Raw genomic sequence first — 19630 nt, 5'->3', positions numbered from 1 at the left:
TCCTCAAGCCAATCCTGTCTCGGAGGTCTCCAGACAATTCCTTTGACTTCATGCTTGGTTTGTGCTCTGACATGCACTGTCAACAGTGGGACCTTATATGTCGATAGGGCTGTGCCTTTCCAAATAATGTCTAATCAACTGAATTTTCCCCAGGGAGACTCCAGTTAAGCTGTAGAAACATCTCAAGGATGACCAGTGGAAACAGGATCCACCTGAGCTTAATTTTGAACTTCATAACAAAGGCTGTGAATATATGTACTGTTTGTTAGATTTTATTTTTAATAAATTTGCAAAAAAAAAAAAAAAAAAAAAAAACTTTTTTCACATTGTCGTTATGGGGTATTGCGTGTAGAATTTTGAGGGAAAAAATGAATTTTATCCATTTTGCAATAAGGCTGTAACATAACAAAATGCGGAAAAAGTGAAGCACTGTGAATACTTTCCGGATGCATTGTACACATATTCATTGAACCATTTTCAATCAAGGTTATATGCTGTCTCCCAGTGCAAACTCTGATGATTCTGTATACCACTCCACTCCTGCCGGCTGCCATCATGCGCTCTGTTTTTATTAAGAATGTTTTAATCACGTGACTGCATGTGAAGGTTTTTTTTTTTTTTAATTAGGTCAGATCTGAGCCCAGGGGGAAACTTCAGTGGCCACTCTGCCAGATGTGTGCATTATTTGTTTGTATGGATTTGCATATGCACTTACAGTTGTATGTAAAAGTTTGGCACCCTTGATGATTTCCATGATTTTCCTTTATAAATCATTGGTTGTTTGGCTCAACAATTTCAGTTAAATATATCATATAGCAGACAAACACAGTGATAGTTGAGAAGAGAAATGAAGTTTCTAGGATTTACAGAAAGTGTGCAATAATTCTTTAAACAAAATTAGGCAGGTGCATAAATTTGGGCAGCCCAACAGAAAAAATACATCAATATTTAGTAGATCTTTCTTTTGCAGAAATAACAGCCTCTAAACGCTTCCTATAGCTTCCAATAAGAGTCTGGATTCTGGTTGAAGGTATTTTGGACCATTCTTCTTTACAAAACATCTCAGGTTTGTTGGTTTCCGAGCATGGACAGCCCACTTAAAATCACACCACAGATTTTCAGTAATATTCACGTCTGGGGACTGAGATGGCCATTCAGAATGTTGTACCTCTGCCTGAATGCCTTAGTAGATTTTGAGGAGTGTTTAAGGTCGCTGTCTTGTTGAAAGATCCAGCCCTTCAAACTTCAACTTTGTCACTGATTCTTGAACATTGTTCTCAAGAATCTGCTAATATTGACTGGAATCCATGTGACCCTTAACTTTAACAAGATTGCCAGTACCTGCACTGGCTACACAATGTCACAGCATGATGGAACCACCTCCAAATTTTACTGTAGGTCAATCAATCAATCAATCAATCAATTTTTTTTATATAGCGCCAAATCACAACAAACAGTTGCCCCAAGGCGCTTTATATTGTAAGGCAAGGCCATACAATAATTATGTAAAACCCCAACGGTCAAAACGACCCTCTGTGAGCAAGCACTTGGCTACAGTGGGAAGGAAAAACTCTCTTTTAACAGGAAGAAACCTCCAGCAGAACCAGGCTCAGGGAGGGGCAGTCTTCTGCTGGGACTGGTTGGGGCTGAGGGAGAGAACCAGGAAAAAGACATGCTGTGGAGGGGAGCAGAGATCGATCACTAATGATTAATGCAGAGTGGTGCATACAGAGCAAAAAGAGAAAGAAACAGTGCATCATGGGAACCCCCCAGCAGTCTACGTCTATAGCAGCATAACTAAGGGATGGTTCAGGGTCACCTGATCCAGCCCTAACTATAAGCTTTAGCAAAAAGGAAGTTTTAAGCCTAATCTTAAAAGTAGAGAGGGTGTCTGTCTCCCTGATCTATGGTACTACGAGGTCCCTAAGATAAGATGGGACCTGATTATTCAAAACCTTATAAGTAAGACGAAGAATTTTAAATTCTATTCTAGAATTAACAGGACGCCAATGAAGAGAGGCCAATATGGGTGAGATATGCTCTCTCCTTCTAGTCCCCGTCAGTACTCTAGCTGCAGCATTTTGAATTAACTGAAGGCTTTTTAGGGAACTTTTAGGACAACCTGATAATAATGAATTACAATAGTCCAGCCTAGAGGAAATAAATGCATGAATTAGTTTTTCAGCATCACTCTGAGACAAGACCTTTCTGATTTTAGAGATATTGCGTAAATGCAAAAAAGCATATTTGTTTAATATGCGCTTTGAATGACATATCCTGATCAAAAATGACTCCAAGATTTCTCACAGTATTACTAGAGGTCAGGGTAATGCCATCCAGAGTAAGGATCTGGTTAGACACCATGTTTCTAAGATTTGTGGGGCCAAGTACAATAACTTCAGTTTTATCTGAGTTTAAAAGCAGGAAATTAGAGGTCATCCATGTCTTTATGTCTGTAAGACAATCCTGCAGTTTAGCTAATTGGTGTGTGTCCTCTGGCTTCATGGATAGATAAAGCTGGGTATCATCTGCGTAACAATGAAAATTTAAGCAATACCGTCTAATAATACTGCCTAAGGGAAGCATATATAAAGTGAATAAAATTGGTCCTAGCACAGAACCTTGTGGAACTCCATAATTAACTTTAGTCTGTGAAGAAGATTCCCCATTTACATGAACAAATTGTAATCTATTAGACAAATATGATTCAAACCACCGCAGCGCAGTGCCTTTAATACCTATGGCATGCTCTAATCTCTGTAATAAAATTTTATGGTCAACAGTATCAAAAGCAGCACTGAGGTCTAACAGAACAAGCACAGAGATGAGTCCACTGTCCGAGGCCATAAGAAGATCATTTGTAACCTTCACTAATGCTGTTTCTGTACTATGATGAATTCTAAAACCTGACTGAAACTCTTCAAATAGACCATTCCTCTGCAGATGATCAGTTAGCTGTTTTACAACTACCCTTTCAAGAATTTTTGAGAGAAAAGGAAGGTTGGAGATTGGCCTATAATTAGCTAAGATAGCTGGGTCAAGTGATGGCTTTTTAAGTAATGGTTTAATTACTGCCACCTTAAAAGCCTGTGGTACATAGCCAACTAACAAAGATAGATTGATCATATTTAAGATCGAAGCATTAAATAATGGTAGGGCTTCCTTGAGCAGCCTGGTAGGAATGGGGTCTAATAAACATGTTGATGGTTTGGATGAAGTAACTAATGAAAATAACTCAGACAGAACAATCGGAGAGAAAGAGTCTAACCAAATACCGGCATCACTGAAAGCAGCCAAAGATAACGATACGTCTTTGGGATGGTTATGAGTAATTTTTCTCTAATAGTTAAAATTTTGTTAGCAAAGAAAGTCATGAAGTCATTACTAGTTAAAGTTAATGGAATACTCAGCTCAATAGAGCTCTGACTCTTTGTCAGCCTGGCTACAGTGCTGAAAAGAAACCTGGGGTTGTTCTTATTTTCTTCAATTAGTGATGAGTAGAAAGATGTCCTAGCTTTACGGAGGGCTTTTTTATAGAGCAACAGACTCTTTTCCAGGCTAAGTGAAGATCTTCTAAATTAGTGAGACGCCATTTCCTCTCCAACTTACGGGTTATCTGCTTTAAGCTACGAGTTTGTGAGTTATACCACGGAGTCAGACACTTCTGATTTAAAGCTCTCTTTTTCAGAGGAGCTACAGCATCCAAAGTTGTCTTCAATGAGGATGTAAAACTATTGACGAGATACTCTATCTCCCTTACAGAGTTTAGGTAGCTACTCTGCACTGTGTTGTTATATGGCATTAGAGAACATAAAGAAGGAATCATATCCTTAAACCTAGTTACAGCGCTTTCTGAAAGACTTCTAGTGTAATGAAACTTATTCCCTACTGCTGGGTAGTCCATCAGAGTAAATGTAAATGTTATTAAGAAATGATCAGACAGAAGGGAGTTTTCAGGGAATACTGTTAAGTCTTCTATTTCCATACCATAAGTCAGAACAAGATCTAAGATATGATTAAAGTGGTGGGTGGACTCATTTACTTTTTGAGCAAAGCCAATAGAGTCTAATAATAGATTAAATGCAGTGTTGAGGCTGTCATTCTCAGCATCTGTGTGGATGTTAAAATCGCCCACTATAATTATCTTATCTGAGCTAAGCACTAAGTCAGACAAAAGGTCTGAAAATTCACAGAGAAACTCACAGTAACGACCAGGTGGACGATAGATAATAACAAATAAACTGGTTTTTGGGACTTCCAATTTGTATGGACAAGACTAAGAGACAAGCTTTCAAATGAATTAAAGCTCTGTCGGGTTTTTGATTAATTAATAAGCTGGAATGGAAGATTGCTGCTAATCCTCCGCCCCGGCCCGTGCTACGAGCATTCTGACAGTTAGTGTGACTCGGGGGTGTTGACTCATTTAAACTAACATATTCATCCTGCTGTAACCAGGTTTCTGTTAGGCAGAATAAATCAATATGTTGATCAATTATTATATCATTTACCAACAGGGACTTAGAAGAGAGAGACCTAATGTTTAATAGACCACATTTAACTGTTTTAGTCTGTGGTGCAGTTGAAGGTGCTATATTATTTTTTCTTTTTGAATTTTTATGCTTAAATAGATTTTTGCTGGTTATTGGTAGTCTGGGAGCAGGCACCGTCTCTACGGGGATGGGGTAATGAGGGGATAGGTAATAGGTAATAAGTGTTTTTCTTAGAATGCTGTGTTCTTTTTCAGCCATGCATACCGCCCCTTGTTATGTACAAATAACTCAATTTTAGTTTCATCAGTCCACAGCACCTTATTCCAAAATGAAGCTGGCTTGTCCAAATGTGCTTTAGCATGCCTCAAGTGACTCCACTTGTGGTGTGTACACAGAAAAGGCTTCCTCTGCATTACAGTATCTCCTTGTGCAAAGTGTGCTGTATAGTTGAACGATCCACAGAGACACTATCTGCAGCAAGATCATGTTGTAGGTCTTTGGTGCAGGTCTGTGGGTTGACTATGACTGTTCTCACCATCCTTCGCTTCAGCTTATCTGAAATTTTTCTTGGCCTGCCATTTCGAGCCTTATCTGTGCTTGCAGTCTTCCATTTCCTTGCTATGTTCCTCATAGTGGAAAGTGACAGCTGAAATCTCTGAGATAGCTTTTGTATCCTTCTCTTAAACCATGATGTTGAACAATCTTTGTTTTCAGGTCATTTGAGAGTTGTTTAGAGGCTCCCATGTTGCCACTCATTAGAAGAGATGCAAAGAGGGGAAACATTTGCAAATGGCCACCTTAAATACCCTTTCTCATGATTGAATTCACCTGTGTAAGGAAGTCAAGATTCAGTGAGCTTACCAAACCAGTTTTATGTTCCAATAATTAGTGCGAAATGTATTCAAATCATTAAAATGACAAGGGTGCCCAAATTTATGCACCTGCCAAATTTTGTTTAAATAATTATTGCACACTTTCTCTAAAGAGTAGAAACTTCATTTCACTTCTCAAATATCAGTGTGTTCGTCTGCTATATGATATATTTAACTGACATTTCTGATCCAGACAACCAATGATTTATAAAGGAAAATCATGAAAATTATCAGGGGTCCCCAAACCTTTGCACACAACTGTATTGTATATTAATTGTACTGTGTGCGTGTTCTTTATTTGCACAGCGGTCTGTGGATCTTAACTAAGGATGTATAGTTTCAGGTTTTGGGAAGTCACGAATGCGAACACTTCAGCCTTGAGTGTGTGTAGAGAAAATGACATAAATAAACATCATTTAAGCATGTTGCTTGCACTTTTTTATTTAGTTGTTTACTTTGATGCTGATAGAGCTTGGAAATATTGCTGGTTGGTAAAATTTGAGTATTTGGGCTACATCAGTTAACTCCTCAGAAGCAAATTAACCTCTCTTTGAAATGTGATTGCACGTTATGAGAAAAAGCTTAACCACAGGAAACAAAGTTTTTTGTCTTTTGATATTTGTGACATAAATTCAGTTTGTTCTAATCTTTCTGGACATGTGCCAGTGTTTTTTGACATCTTGAAGATCATATCGGTCCTTGGGATATTATTGAAGCAGACAATAGAATACCCTGCTGTAATACATTTTCTCTGGTGTGTCTGTCCTCAGTCATTATTATTAATGGTCCATCATTGGACAAAATGTTTTGTGTTCTCTGGCAATTGTTATTATGCAGCATGCAGACCAAGCAGGAAGCCATTAATCCAGAATTGATGTTTAAAAAAGGCTTGGTCTTTATCTTCATGATTAAAGTTGATCATGAGGATGAATGCCTTTTCAAGTCAATTCTAGAGTTATGGCTTCCTCCTTGACCAATAGACTTTCAGGTCATGGTGATAGTATGTGCTCTTAAAGCTACAGTTTTTATTTTTATGTATTTATATTTATTTATTTTTGAGGGGAGGGGGTGACAGCCAGTCAGAGTAGAGTGGCAACCATGATGTCACAGGCTGGTCTAGCTAGCTGCAAACTCAGTTTCATTTTTGTGTAAACATAGCCTCTTTGTGATACTTTGTGTTACTGATCTTACGAGTTCTGTTTGAAAAGTATCCGACCTTTTTATTTTTTTCAAAAACCTGATGGATTTGAATCACGTGTGCTTGCATGAGCCAGCCTTGAACCTTCATGTGCATGCATGAATTTTTTCACGCCTGTCGATTGCGTCATTTGCTTGTGAGCAGCCTTTGTGTGAGGATGGGTGTAGTCTCTCGTCGTTTTTTCTTTGCAAGGAAATGGCAGAACGACTGGAGCAGCGCGACTGCATCAAATTTTGCCAGAAACTGGGCGACAGTCAGGTGGAAACCATTCGGATTATTCAGACGGCTTTCGGTGATGATGTTATGGGCATCACACAGATTAAGGGGCGGTACAACCGGTTTAAAGATGGCCGCACAACGGTGGAGAGTGAGCCACGCTCCGGTCGGCCATCAGCATGCTGAAATGACCAAATCATTTTCAAAGTGAACGCTGTGGTGATGCGGGACCGTCGTGTGACTATCCAAGAAAATGCGGAAGAGGTGGACATCAGCACTTTTCAGCACATTCCACTGTGACAGAAGATTTTGCCATGTTAAGAGTTGCAGCGAAATTCATGTCGATGGCTTGGGCACGAAGCTGATGGCGGAGCAAAAGCGCCTCTGTGTTGAAGTCTCACAGGACATGTTGTGACATTCCCACCTCTTCCACAATTTCTCGGATAGTCACACGACTGAAAAGCCACCGAAAGCTGTCTGAATCTTTCAGATGGTTTCCACCTGGCTGTCGCCCAGTTTCTGGCAAAATTTGATGCAGTCGCACTGCTCCAGTCGTTCCGCCATTTCCTTGCAAAGAAAAAACGATGAGAGACTACACCCATCCTCACACAAAGGCTGCTCACAAGCAAATTACGCAATTGACAGGCGTGAAAAAAATTCACGCATACGCACGAAGGTTCAAGGTTTGCTTATGCAAGCACACGTGATTCAAATCCATCAGGTTTTAAATAAAATAAAAAGGTTGGATACTTTTCTAACAGACCTCGTAATAACACTGGGCCCACTGTGAAATCTGAAAATGTTCTTAGGCCCATCCAAATCTTTTATCACAGTTTTGATTGACACATGAGACTGGGCAGGTTTGTAGCAGCGTGTGAAGCAACTGGGATGAGGATCAGCAAGGATCAGCACCTCCATATCTGAGACCACGGTCCTCTGTTGGAAAAGGGTTTATTGTTCCCTCTGGGTCAGGGAAGAATTTGTCTCCCAAGTGGAGGAGTTTATGTTTCTCATCTTGATCACAAATGGGTGAAGACAGGTTGTGGAATTGGTATATGGATCACTTCTCCATCTGAGATCCTGTGGATGCTGTACTGGATAATCGTGGTGTAAAAAGAGCTGACCCAGAAGACGAAGCTCTCTATTTACCAGTAGATTACGCTCCTGTCTTCACCTATGATCATGGTAAACTATGTTAGATAAATGAAGAACAGTACATAATTTAAAATACCATCGCTTTGTTTTATTACTTCTAATTGCATTTTTTAAATAATTACATTCTACGTGAGTTTGAAATTTATTATAAAATTTTAAATCAGACATTTATTGGGCAGCACGGCGGCTTAGTGGTTAGCACTGTTGCCTCACAGCAAGAAGGTTATGGATTCAGTTCCCACCTGTGGGCTTTCTGTGTGGAGTTTGTCTGTTCTCCCTGTGTTTGCATGGGTTTTCTCCAGGTGCTCCGGCTTCCTCCCACATCCAAAGACATGCAGGTTAGGTGAATTGGAATCTTTAAATTGTCCGTAGGTGTGCATGCACGTGTGATAGTGGCCCTGCGACAGGCTGGTGTCATCCAGGGTGTACCCCAGCTCACGCCCTATGATTGCTAGGATAGGCTGCAGCCCCCGTGACCATTAATTGGAGTAAGATCCAGATCCAGGCTTTCAATGACTTCCTGGATCTGACCATGCCTTGAAAGTGTTGAATTTTAGAGACATTCACTTACCTCAGCAGAGACATTCATGTCTCTAGGTCATAAAACCTAAGGCGGTGGGGGGGCAATAAACTTGTAACCAAGTGAATAATGGGCTGGCCATTTGACCTATTATTGCTTTGATGGAAGCACACACTTGGTGATGGCTACTGATCACAAGATACACATAGTGATGGATGATATGACAGACTGAATGGCTCACACCTCATTTGTCATCATCAGTTGTTTTTTTGTTTTTTTTTAAGGGAACAATAAGCTAACCAAATGGAAAGAGCTATACAGGCTCTCTGCCGACTGCCTGTCATATGAAGGAATATCTGTGGGAATATTTGTACTCAGTTGATGAAAAATTTATGAATACTGGATGCACTGCTACATCAAAGCTTTTGCTCTTCCAACCACTTTTTGTTTAAAAAAAAAAAAAATCTGCTTTGCCACTTTGAGTTTTTGACTTCAGAGCCTTTAAAGCCAGTGTGACATGGAATGACCCCTCATGAAATTAAACCAAATTGATAGGGAAAGGCTAGAAATGAGTGACCAGTGAAACCTTGGTTTAATTTTCAAGGTCATAGGTCAAAGGGCAAAGTTAGGAAAAATCTCATAAAAATCTCTATCTTTAACATTAAATGAATTTTCACAAATTAATAACTCTGTCAAAAAAGATCAAATCTCTTTCATCTTTGAGTGCGATATGTAGGGTGGTATCCTTTATTGACTGACAAAGTTTGATCCCGATCTGAACCAGATTACAGATTTTGTGGCCATTCAAATTTAACTTTGAAAACCCCATTTAATGTATATTTTACATTATATCTTAATCAAACATGCCCTAATCACTGTCATATTTCAAAGTGAGGTGCAGACTGGCGCTCACTATCACCTGACAAAGTGTGATCTGGATCTGATCCGGATTGTGGATTTTGTGAACATTTGAATTTAATATTGAAAAGGCCATTTGATGTACATTTTGCATTATAACTCAATCAAAAGTACCTCAACCCCTCTAATTTGTGACTATGAGGTGCAAATTGGCACTCTCAATGAATCGACTAAGTTTGATCCACATCTGATCCGTATTGTGGATTTAGCGGATATTTGATTCTTTTTAACATTGAAAAGCTCTTTTGATCTGTATTTTGTATTTAGCTTATGAAAACCCAGTTCTAACAGGACTCTGACCTTGAAAATTTTTTCCAAGGTAAAAATTTATGGAATTGGAAGCTAGTGTTAGTGAAGATTTGCGCTTTACGAGCACGGTGCTCTAGTTTTGTCTGCTATTTCCTGAACTTAGAAAAAGAAAAACGAATTGAATCATTGTTTCATATAAGTGGCATGTTACTGTAAACACTGTGTACATGCACAAATAAAACACCCAACACAAGCTGATTCGCCCAGATCATCATGTGACCTGTCGCATCGTGCTGGGCTTGCTGTGTGACAATGGCTTAACATGAGTTTGTGACCCCCCCGCACTCCACAAAAAGCACACCCTATCACTGAACTGATTATTTGATTTCCATTCACTGCCTGAATCATTTCTGCAAAGGCATTTCTTCCAGATTAGTAGACATTAAAGAGAATGTTGCTTATTTTGCTCAACTTGAAGATTAAGACATGTCAATGGCAATAAAGGACAAAAAGGGATTAAAAAAGTTTAGCTGCAGCCGTCTGACTGTGTAATCTTTTCATGGTAGAAATTTTTTATTTAATTTAATCTTTATTTAACTGGGTTAGTCCCATTGAGATCAAGATTTCTTTTGCAAAGGAGACTTGGACAATTATAAAGTTTCCAGTTTGCCAAACCTTTGACATTCTGGCCCCAGCACACTTTGCAGGACCTTAAGTTAAAAAACAGCAACAACAAAAAAGTCACTTCAGTAGGACTTAGTTATGACACCAGCAGACACAGTTACAAAATTGTACTATCTTCCTGCCACAGTACTGATAATACTTTAGACATTGCATCCATGCCATGAAAATATGCCATACATCAGAGATGAACAACAGACTCATTTTTTTCTCTCTTTCTTTATGTCTCTCTCCACTCTATAGTCCTATAGAGTCCTGCAAGAACTTCAACAAAGATTTCACATTACAGATCGACATGGCCTTCAATGTCTTCTTCCTTCTTTACTTTGGTCTGCGGGTAAGGTAACATGTCTACACAAACATACACAAACTCCTTGCATATTTTAAAGCCATGCTGCCAACAAATAATATGCACCCATTCATCCAGACAGACATTAGGACCAATTTTTCATTCTGATATCTGTGTCTTGCATACACTGACAACAGTGTTGCCACAGTTACTTTGAAAAAGTAATCCAATTACTGATTACTGATTACTCCTTGAAAAAGTAACTTAGTTACTTTACTGATTACTCAATTGTAAAAGTAACTAAGTTAGATTACTAGTTACTTTTTAGTTACTTTTCCCAGCTGCCGACAACAACCCTCTGCCACCTCAACATGACAATGATACCTGTTTTGCCAAAACTCACTTTATAGTCACCCTTTCTTGACTTCAATGAAAATAAATACTTGTTTTATAAAAAGTAAAATAAAGACCTCTTTCTTGACCTCATATTTAACTGTTGACAGCACTGTAACAGTAAAACTTGCAATTTTGAACCTACATTGTTTATAAATGTAACTATTAAATTCTAACATTTTTCTAACATTTAAATTCTCTGTAAACATTTTACTTGTCGAATTTATTATTATTTTAAGCAATATTAGTAGTTGTAGTAAAAAACGGCTTCAAAACTGGACCTTTAATCTAGGGGTGTTGTGGGGGAGGGGGGCACATCCTTGCCCCACGCCCCCATTCCATCTGGATTCGCCCCTGCTTTGGCGTTTGAGCACAAAGAATGGATAACATTTATTTATGCAGAAAACATGACCAGATTTACAGGTAAGAAAGTTTTATTGCGTTTTCACATCATGTGGTCCTCAGAAAGAGTGTTTAGGTGCATTTGAGTGGAAAATAGTGTTAGTTGTTGACGCGTCGCGGAGGATCAGCTGTTTTTAACGACCAGATACAGAGTGGCTCAGCTCAGAATTCTAAATAAAGGAGGAAAAAAGTATAAAAATGTCTTTGTAAAGCTCAGTGCAGGTGTGCTGATCACCACGCTTTAAGAGGTGAGGACGAGTCGAGCAGCTGCAAAAAACCGCGGATGAAAAGCTCACAGCTCACTTAAAGTGGGCAGTTCAGTCGAACCCCGACCTCCTGCCCACAGACCAAGTTTAATGCTGCTATCGACCCACAATGAAAAATAATAGTAACGCACAGTGACATGGAGAAGTAACTTTAATCTGATTACTGATTTGGAAAGATTAACGCGTTAGATTACTCGTTACTAAAAAAAGTGGTCAGATTAGAGTAACGCGTTACTAAGTAACGCATTACCGGCATCACTGACTGACAATACATAATAAAAATAAAAAAAACAACAGCAACCTGCAGTTCATCTCTAAGCAGCATCCACATAAGTCATTTACAAATACCCACACAGCATTGTTTAGACTGAGACTGTGATGTGATGGTGTTGCTACCATGGCTTTAATACCCAGCATTCCAGTGGTACAGATTCATGCCTGACATCCTGAATGAACAGATAAATAATATCATAACCTGCTTACACAATTGGCATTTTGGTTTTCTATATACTAAATAGTATGTCAGAGATGTAAAGTAAAGGAGCAGCACACTGTTGTGGCCTCAAGGAGAAAGGTCATTTAAGTAGATGAAAAGTCAAATGCTATTTTGAATGATTTCCTCATTTCTTGTGACAGTTTATAGCAGCCAATGATAAGCTGTGGTTCTGGCTGGAGGTCAACTCAGTGGTCGACTTCTTCACCGTTCCTCCTGTGTTTGTCTCCGTCTACTTAAACAGAAGCTGGCTTGGTAAGTATGCGTGTCTCCTTCAGCACCCTCTTTCCCTCTGTCTTACACACCCCCAATTCTTCCCCTCTTAAGGTTTGGCTGACATTTTTTTTCTGGCCTCTCCACATTCTACTCCCCACCCCCACCCCCCCCCAATCTTATCCAATTTCTCACTTCTCCACGCATTTTATCACTCGTTGCCCACTGACTTTCTGTCTCCTCATCACTGGGACTGTGTCTCAGAGGCCCTCCTGCTCTGGCTGCAGTCAACTTTCTTGTCATCATTGGAGATGACAGGACTGAGCTCCTCTGAGGTTTCAGGGAACACAGACACAGCAGAGTTAATCAGCTAACAGGAGTGAGAATAACCCAGGATTGGGTTTGGTGTGCTTGTATGCTACGTGCCTGTTTGTGTGCTTTACAATCACTGGTAATTGCTGTGTTGAGGCATTGCACCTGTATTTCCTCAGAGCAATGCATATGTGCCATCAAATGGGCTGAAACACACACAGGGAAATGTCTCCCCCCACCCACCCCCACACACACACACACATGCACACACAAGTACACGCTTGCATGAGCAGACAGGAAAACACCCTAACCTGTATTACATAATGACCTACTTTCCTCAATGCATCTGAAGTATTGTGGCCTAAATTATACTGCAGTCTGTTCTGCCATGGATGTACTACCATACTATTAGTGTTATTATTAGCCAGACAAATAATAAAGATGAGAATAGTAGGAGGATAATTGTGATTTGATTGAAAGAAATACAAATACTGTGTTCATCAAAGAAAAAGAAAAGGTTCAATTTAAAGTATTATAAAACTGGTATGTCTTTAGCTTGTGATTTATAAATGTACACTGGTTTATTGCATATTGTTGGTTGGAGGATTATGATGAAATTCTGTCGCAAAATGGTTCCTTATTCACAGAGAGTTGAGAAAATTTGGAAGATGATCTAAACTTGGCACATTTTTTTTCTTTTTGTCTTCATTTTCTTCAACACTGTGATAAAGGCTTTGCTTTTGTTTGGTAACATTCTCATGTTATGCTGTCATAATGCTGTTAGTGTTTCAGCTCAATACAAGATTGATTGTCATCATTTTTAGTTCTAAGTGAAAAGTGTAACACCTAAAATAAAAATCCCAGAGTTCACCTTGATGCTGTCATTCGAGTGCCAGGTGTGCCACCAACCCCCATGAGCAGGACCTGCCTGCAGGCTGAAGGACTACCTCCAGCCTGGAGGACCACCTCCAGGCTGGAGGTTGTTATAAAGGGACAGTTTGCACCATGTGTCGTACTTAGTTGCCATGTTACAGGGTAACATATGTCATATGCTATAGAATCCAATGGACGTTGACACTGACCTTTACTTTGGACAGTAAACATTGAACACGGTTGGAACTATTCTATTCTTGAATCCTATTTGCTCAACCAATAATTTGCATCACTTTACCAAAATTGGAACAACTTTAGGGCAAATAAGTACAAATCAGGGCGAATCATGGCGGAACAGCTTGTATGAGCGAACCATGAAAACATTGAGCTGACAGGCAAGTGTGAACGATGATTCTACGACGAGTTTGTGCACACGGGAACATAGTGCGAGCAGCTGTACAATGTTGGTTACACATCGTACAGCTGCTGTGAAAAAACAAATGAATAAAAAATACATGCTGTGACAGTTTCATGCATGCGGGAACACATTGCGAGCAGCAGCTGCGTGATTATACATTGTGCAACTGCTGTGAAAAAAAAATGTGAAAAAAATACATGCTACTTACAGGATTTGAACTTGCAATTTCCAAAAGCTGTGATTGCCAGCCAGAAATGTCACCACTGAGCTACTATCAGTGTCCTATAAAAGGTGTGGGAAAATGCCTGATATCAAGAAGGACATGGACGTATTTAAAAAGAAACAAAACCATACACTATATTAAAAACACAGCATTTTATTGAATCCTTCTTATCAAGCAGGCAGTACAAGTATGATCTGTCTGTTCCTCTGTAGATGATCCATGGCCACAGATGTACAGTCATGAAATGACATGAATAAGAAGCAGGACGTTCTTATCATATCCACATCTGCTGGCGACGTGTCTGGCCGGCCCTGCGTGCATGTCTGGCCCAACACGTGTGTCTTGTGGACAGCGTGCCACAGGACAGACACTGCACCATGTGGAACAGAGCTCATGTGGGTGATGTGGCATTCAGATTGCCCACTGTATGTTATGATCTAACGGGGTAGTCTATCATTGTGCGCGGTGTGCCCGCGTTTGCTGCAGCCCATTGCAACAGCCCATAACTTCGTAACATTCAGTCAAAGATAGTCCAAACTATGCCTTTTTGGGATCTTTATGATCAGACAAATAATGTGGTATAGTATGATCTTTTAGGGCCCCTTCACACATAGTGCGACTATGTACAACTCAGGGCTACGCCCGTCGGAGCAGCTCGTATGAGTGATCCACAAAACATCACGCTGATGGGCAGGCGTGCATGATTCCGGTGTGGTGGTTCATGGTTTCAGTAAAGCTGCATGATGTGGTTACACATCACGCAGCTGCTATGAAGAAAAAATAAATTAAAAAATTAAGTAAATACATGCTGCAATGGTTTTGTGCCTGCGGGAACACAGCAGCTTTTCACAGCAGCTGCTGTGAACATAAAAAATAAAATAAAATTACATGCCACCCACAGGAATGGAACCCATACCAAAAGCTCTGATTACCAGTCAGAAACTTTATTACTGAGCTATGATCGCTGTCTTGTAAAAGCTGTGGAAAACTGCCTTATATCAGGAAGGACGTGGGCTTATTTAAAAAAAATAAAACTGCACACCATATGAAAACACCACATTTTTCCGTCCTTGCTTGGGACTCCGGCAAGGACGGTCGCATTCCTCCCCTCTCCTCCTTTGTTTGTCTCTCCACTCCCCTCACCCTGGCTTCCTCCCTGCCACCTCAAAGGCAGGGCAGTTTTTACTGCTGCAGCCTTCACTCACTTTACTTCAATTCAGATGATGGACTGTTTCAAGTTTAGTGCACATAAACAATGTCAAATGTATATGTGTTGTCTTTAATTCTGATGTGTGCCATTATTACGGTAAACTAGTAATAACTGTGGATTTGCACGTGTTCTGCCTGACACGTGTGTCTTGGAGGACTGACACCGTGCCACAGGACAGACACTGCGTCATGTGGAACAGAGCTCACGTGGGTGGTGTGACAGTCAGATTGCCCGTTGCGTGTTATGATCTGACAGTCCGTTTCAACCTGGGGGCAGCCTGTCAATGGGCTGCAGTATGCGCGCTCGTTGCAGCCCATTGCCAAGCGATATATGTTTTATTTATGTCCACGTGATGACAGCAAGCAGACATATGCACGTTACAGTGGGCAGTTGTTAGTCCATGTCTGTCCAAACACAGTATGTGTTGTCCAGCTGGGATGTCCAGATTGACAGATCTCCACAGCTGCTTCTGTTGGCGGCCACACCTCCTGTCAGTTCAGCACAAAGACCAAAGCCACACTCGTGGGGCAGTTAGCCAAATTTCATTGCCAGCATGACAGTGATTGTCCGCTGATTGTTGTTGTGTTAACAGTGCGAATGTCCACACATTTTCTAAGTGCCAAACGAGCAGTGTTAGATGTTCGTGTGTGTCACCTGGAATTTGGCCAATACCTGCCACAAGAGGGATTGATGGGCTCGCACAGTGCACACTGTCTTTCAGCCGCTGGTGTGCGCAAATAGATGTAGCAATGGGTGTACGAGGCAGCTACGATTTTACACGTTTTGCACACGATTCCTGCTTCATGCGCACTTTATGCGCAAATCTACCAAATTTGCACTATGTGTGAAGGGCCCCTTAATTTTGACCCCTGTGTAACTCTTCGTGGACCCCTATCTGGCTGCCTGTTGAAAAATCAAGTGGATAATCTGCTTTTCCTAAAGAGTAATGTCTAAGGAGTATTCCTATGTAAATATTCTCTAATCTGCTGCACTATGATGTCTAAGGTGATGTAGCCTTCTGAACAAGATCATTCTTACCTTTTATAAACTGCAGTGTTGATAAAGCAAAGTCATGTACTCTGGTTTGTGGTATTTATGATGTAAATTGTCCTCCTCTCATTCCCGGAAAACCGTTGAGGATGATGAAAGCCTGTAAAATGATGGTCTGGATGCTGCCTGACATTTTTCAGTGAATAATTACCTGCAGTCATTAAATATCCTGACTCTGTGGATAATAAATCAACAGATATGCTTTTTTGAAATACAGCATACTAGACCCATATTGTGAGTTGTGCTGCATAAACAGATAACAAGAAGTGCATATTTTCTGCTTTGGAGTGGTGGTGTACGTAAATATACAGTCATTTTTTATTACTATTATTTTGTGTGAGACTATGCAGAGAAAGACGAGTATGTTTTGCATGGTATTTTTTTAAGAATTGGAATCTTAGAACACTGGAGCATGTTTATTTCACTAGTGATGTACATAAATAGCCATAGTACACAACTCTCAGTGACATTTAACTGTACTTTTGTGGTTGTTGCAAAGTCTGTTATAAAATTAACATTCTGCAGATCTGTTAGGATTTGGTGTTCCATACCAGACTGCTTAGAGTGTCCAGAATATTAATGGGGTGCTGTAAGTTCCTGTTAATATTCAAACTGTGAGGAATAAGCAAAGGTGTGATAATTAGAAGCTTATTACTCAGAAAACTATAACTTGCAGTACCATTTGTGAAGATAAAATTAGTAATTAGGCCTAATTAGTGGGTAAAAGGCAATAAGGCACTGTGTCTTCCAGATCTGGTTTGAGATTGCCTTTCACATTAGACTTCTCCTTCAGTGGCATTCCCTACAGACTATTGCCCCCACTACATGCCTTGCATTGGCGTGATAACAAAGCAGAAATGGTTTAAGTGGCAGACTGATTCATTGTTGGCTATGCTGTCCTATAGTTAAGCGTATGTACTAGGGGTCTGCAGCTCTCCATTATGAAACAATACAATATGTATTTAGGAAATTTGGGCTAAGATACGATTCATCAACAGTGGTTTTTATTCTGTAACAATTCAATTTGATGCGATTTAGTGTGATAGGATGCAGTCTGGTACAATACTGTTTTTAATGTAGATATTTGTTTTTCATGATAAATTAGAATGATCAAAAAGTAGCATTGCTCATCTTTGAATACATATTTCATAAAAGTCCAGACACCTTCAGGTTTTTCTACTGTGTTGTAGCACGTTGGCACTACTTCTGCTTACCACTGGGGACAGCACCACATACTGTAGCAGAAAGTCCAACGTACAAGAAGCCCAGAAGGAGAACCCCATTGTTGTTAGAGTAGCATAACTTTCCCATTCTGAACCAGTATAACAGTATTAACAATTTGTGAACCTTACATAAAGTTGGAACTGGTACGAGTACATTTATCCCTTATACTACCTACCACTACTGACATGTTGATTTTGTTTATACCGCAAAGGCAAAGTTAACTTTCCTGTGAACAGTCCCGCCAGAGCCTTACACTGACATTTGAACCTTTATGAGAGTTTGGAGATGTAGAAGTAACAGCTACTCAATCTTACTCAGCTGATTCATGAAGTCAAATCGAGCAGCTGGCTGCTTTATAGTCCATTTAGATTGAATCAAGGTTGCATGTATCAGTGTAGTCGTATCCATTACTCAGAAATTATTTTTTGATTTGTACCAGTTAATTGTTACAGCTCTTGTATGTCCCACCTATTGAAATTACTACAAGATATCAGGTTAGTTGTTAAGAATGTGCACTGCCCTCTCAGTTGCCAATGAATTCATGCATTTTTTTTTTCTTTCTCTTCACTGCTAAGTAATAGTAATACATCATATATTTTGGCAGCTCTTTTCTCAGCTTGCATCCTGTTGGAGATCCATTGGAGGTGTGTTGAGCTAATAAAAAGAGCACTAATGGAGGTTCTGCCCTGTGCTTTGTGGCTTTCTACTCTGCTCCTGCAGGAAATGTATGCTGAGGGCATTTCAAATTATATGGGCTTTGCCTCTGCATACTGGACATTGATTAAGGAAGGGGAGAAAGATGTATAGCTAATGTAACAAGGGCATGTGGAGTTATCTGTAGGAAATATAAATTAATTTTGTTTAAATGCTTCAGCTGCGCATTGCTCCCTAGAGAGTCAGCTTAATATACATCTATTTAAAAGATCATGGCGCCAAACACCATCCCATTCTGGGTTTTTGTCCTCAATTATGAACGTACATTGTTGGTTTGGGTCACATTTAGAATAGAATTCTGTCATTTTAGCAATAAAGAATTTAATTTTCATAAGTGTTTGCTATGATTGGTGTGTAAAGTTTTCTGGTTGTTGGCTTTGCATGACAGCAGCCTTTGGAGAAGACTTTGATTTTAGTCTCCTACTGCCTCCTAGTGGAGGTTTACTGTGCTGGCTGTTGAGCTCTCCTGTTTTCTCACTGAAAGAAGCTGACCTTGGCATGAATGCATCTGACCTATATGGCCCTTCACTCACTGGCAGTATGCCTACATGTGCATTCGTGGGAGGGAAAGTAATTTGTGTTGTGTTTAAGCCTCTTTGCTGTATCTGCGTTTGTCACGTGCATGCAATATTCTACATGCAGGTGCATGAATTACAAGGATAGTGACGTGTTTGTGGCTTTACATGTAATTAAAAATTAATATGCATCATGGATTTCTTGTACAAACCAATGCCACATGTACGAGTATACATGTGATCTTGTGCTGCAGTTGTATAATCTAATCCCTGCTTGGTTGACTGACAGTATTATCCCAGCTGTGCCGTCCCAGAGTGCTGATTGATAAAAGGTCCCAGTGGTGTGCACTGCCAGAACACGTGACAGAGAATCTCTGGTCTAGGTTGCAAAGCCTGAATAAAGATGTGGATGCTGACCAGAAAAACCTTTTGAATGAGAATCTGACTGACGCGTTTGTGCATGCACAACATTTTGGCACAAGTGGGAAGAGATTTTCTCATACATAAACACGTGCTCATGGGGCTCAGTGGTCATTGAGAGTTTTTCGATGTGTGCGTGTGCATGCACACCCGGACACAGATGCTATGTACTAATTGAGAATTATGCAGTCCCCAGCGGCTTCCGTCCCTGCAGCGGGTGCTTTGGCCTAACATCTGTACTTCTATAATGAATGGTGAAATTGAAATTCTGTATGCAACGGTACAAACCAGCTGGTGTACTCCTTCACCTAAAATT

General features: G+C 40.1%; 1 protein-coding gene across 5 annotated transcripts in view; it reads left to right on the top strand.

Annotated features, from left to right (window-relative positions):
* kcnma1a (potassium large conductance calcium-activated channel, subfamily M, alpha member 1a) overlaps positions 1-19630 on the top strand; it is a 461512-nt gene that overhangs the window by 258843 nt on the left and 183039 nt on the right. For all 5 annotated transcript variants that reach the window (XM_034184484.1, XM_034184486.1, XM_034184483.1 and 2 more), the window contains exons 4-5: positions 10543-10636; positions 12286-12397. In XM_034184484.1, coding sequence (XP_034040375.1) covers positions 10543-10636; positions 12286-12397 — 206 coding nt within the window. The remainder of the gene's footprint in view (positions 1-10542; positions 10637-12285; positions 12398-19630) is intronic.

This window comes from Thalassophryne amazonica, chromosome 13 (genome assembly GCF_902500255.1).
Source record: "Thalassophryne amazonica chromosome 13, fThaAma1.1, whole genome shotgun sequence".
Taxonomy (NCBI): Eukaryota; Metazoa; Chordata; class Actinopteri; order Batrachoidiformes; family Batrachoididae; genus Thalassophryne; species Thalassophryne amazonica.
Note: the sequence above shows the minus strand (reverse complement) of the source record. Positions and strands in the feature narration are given on the sequence as shown.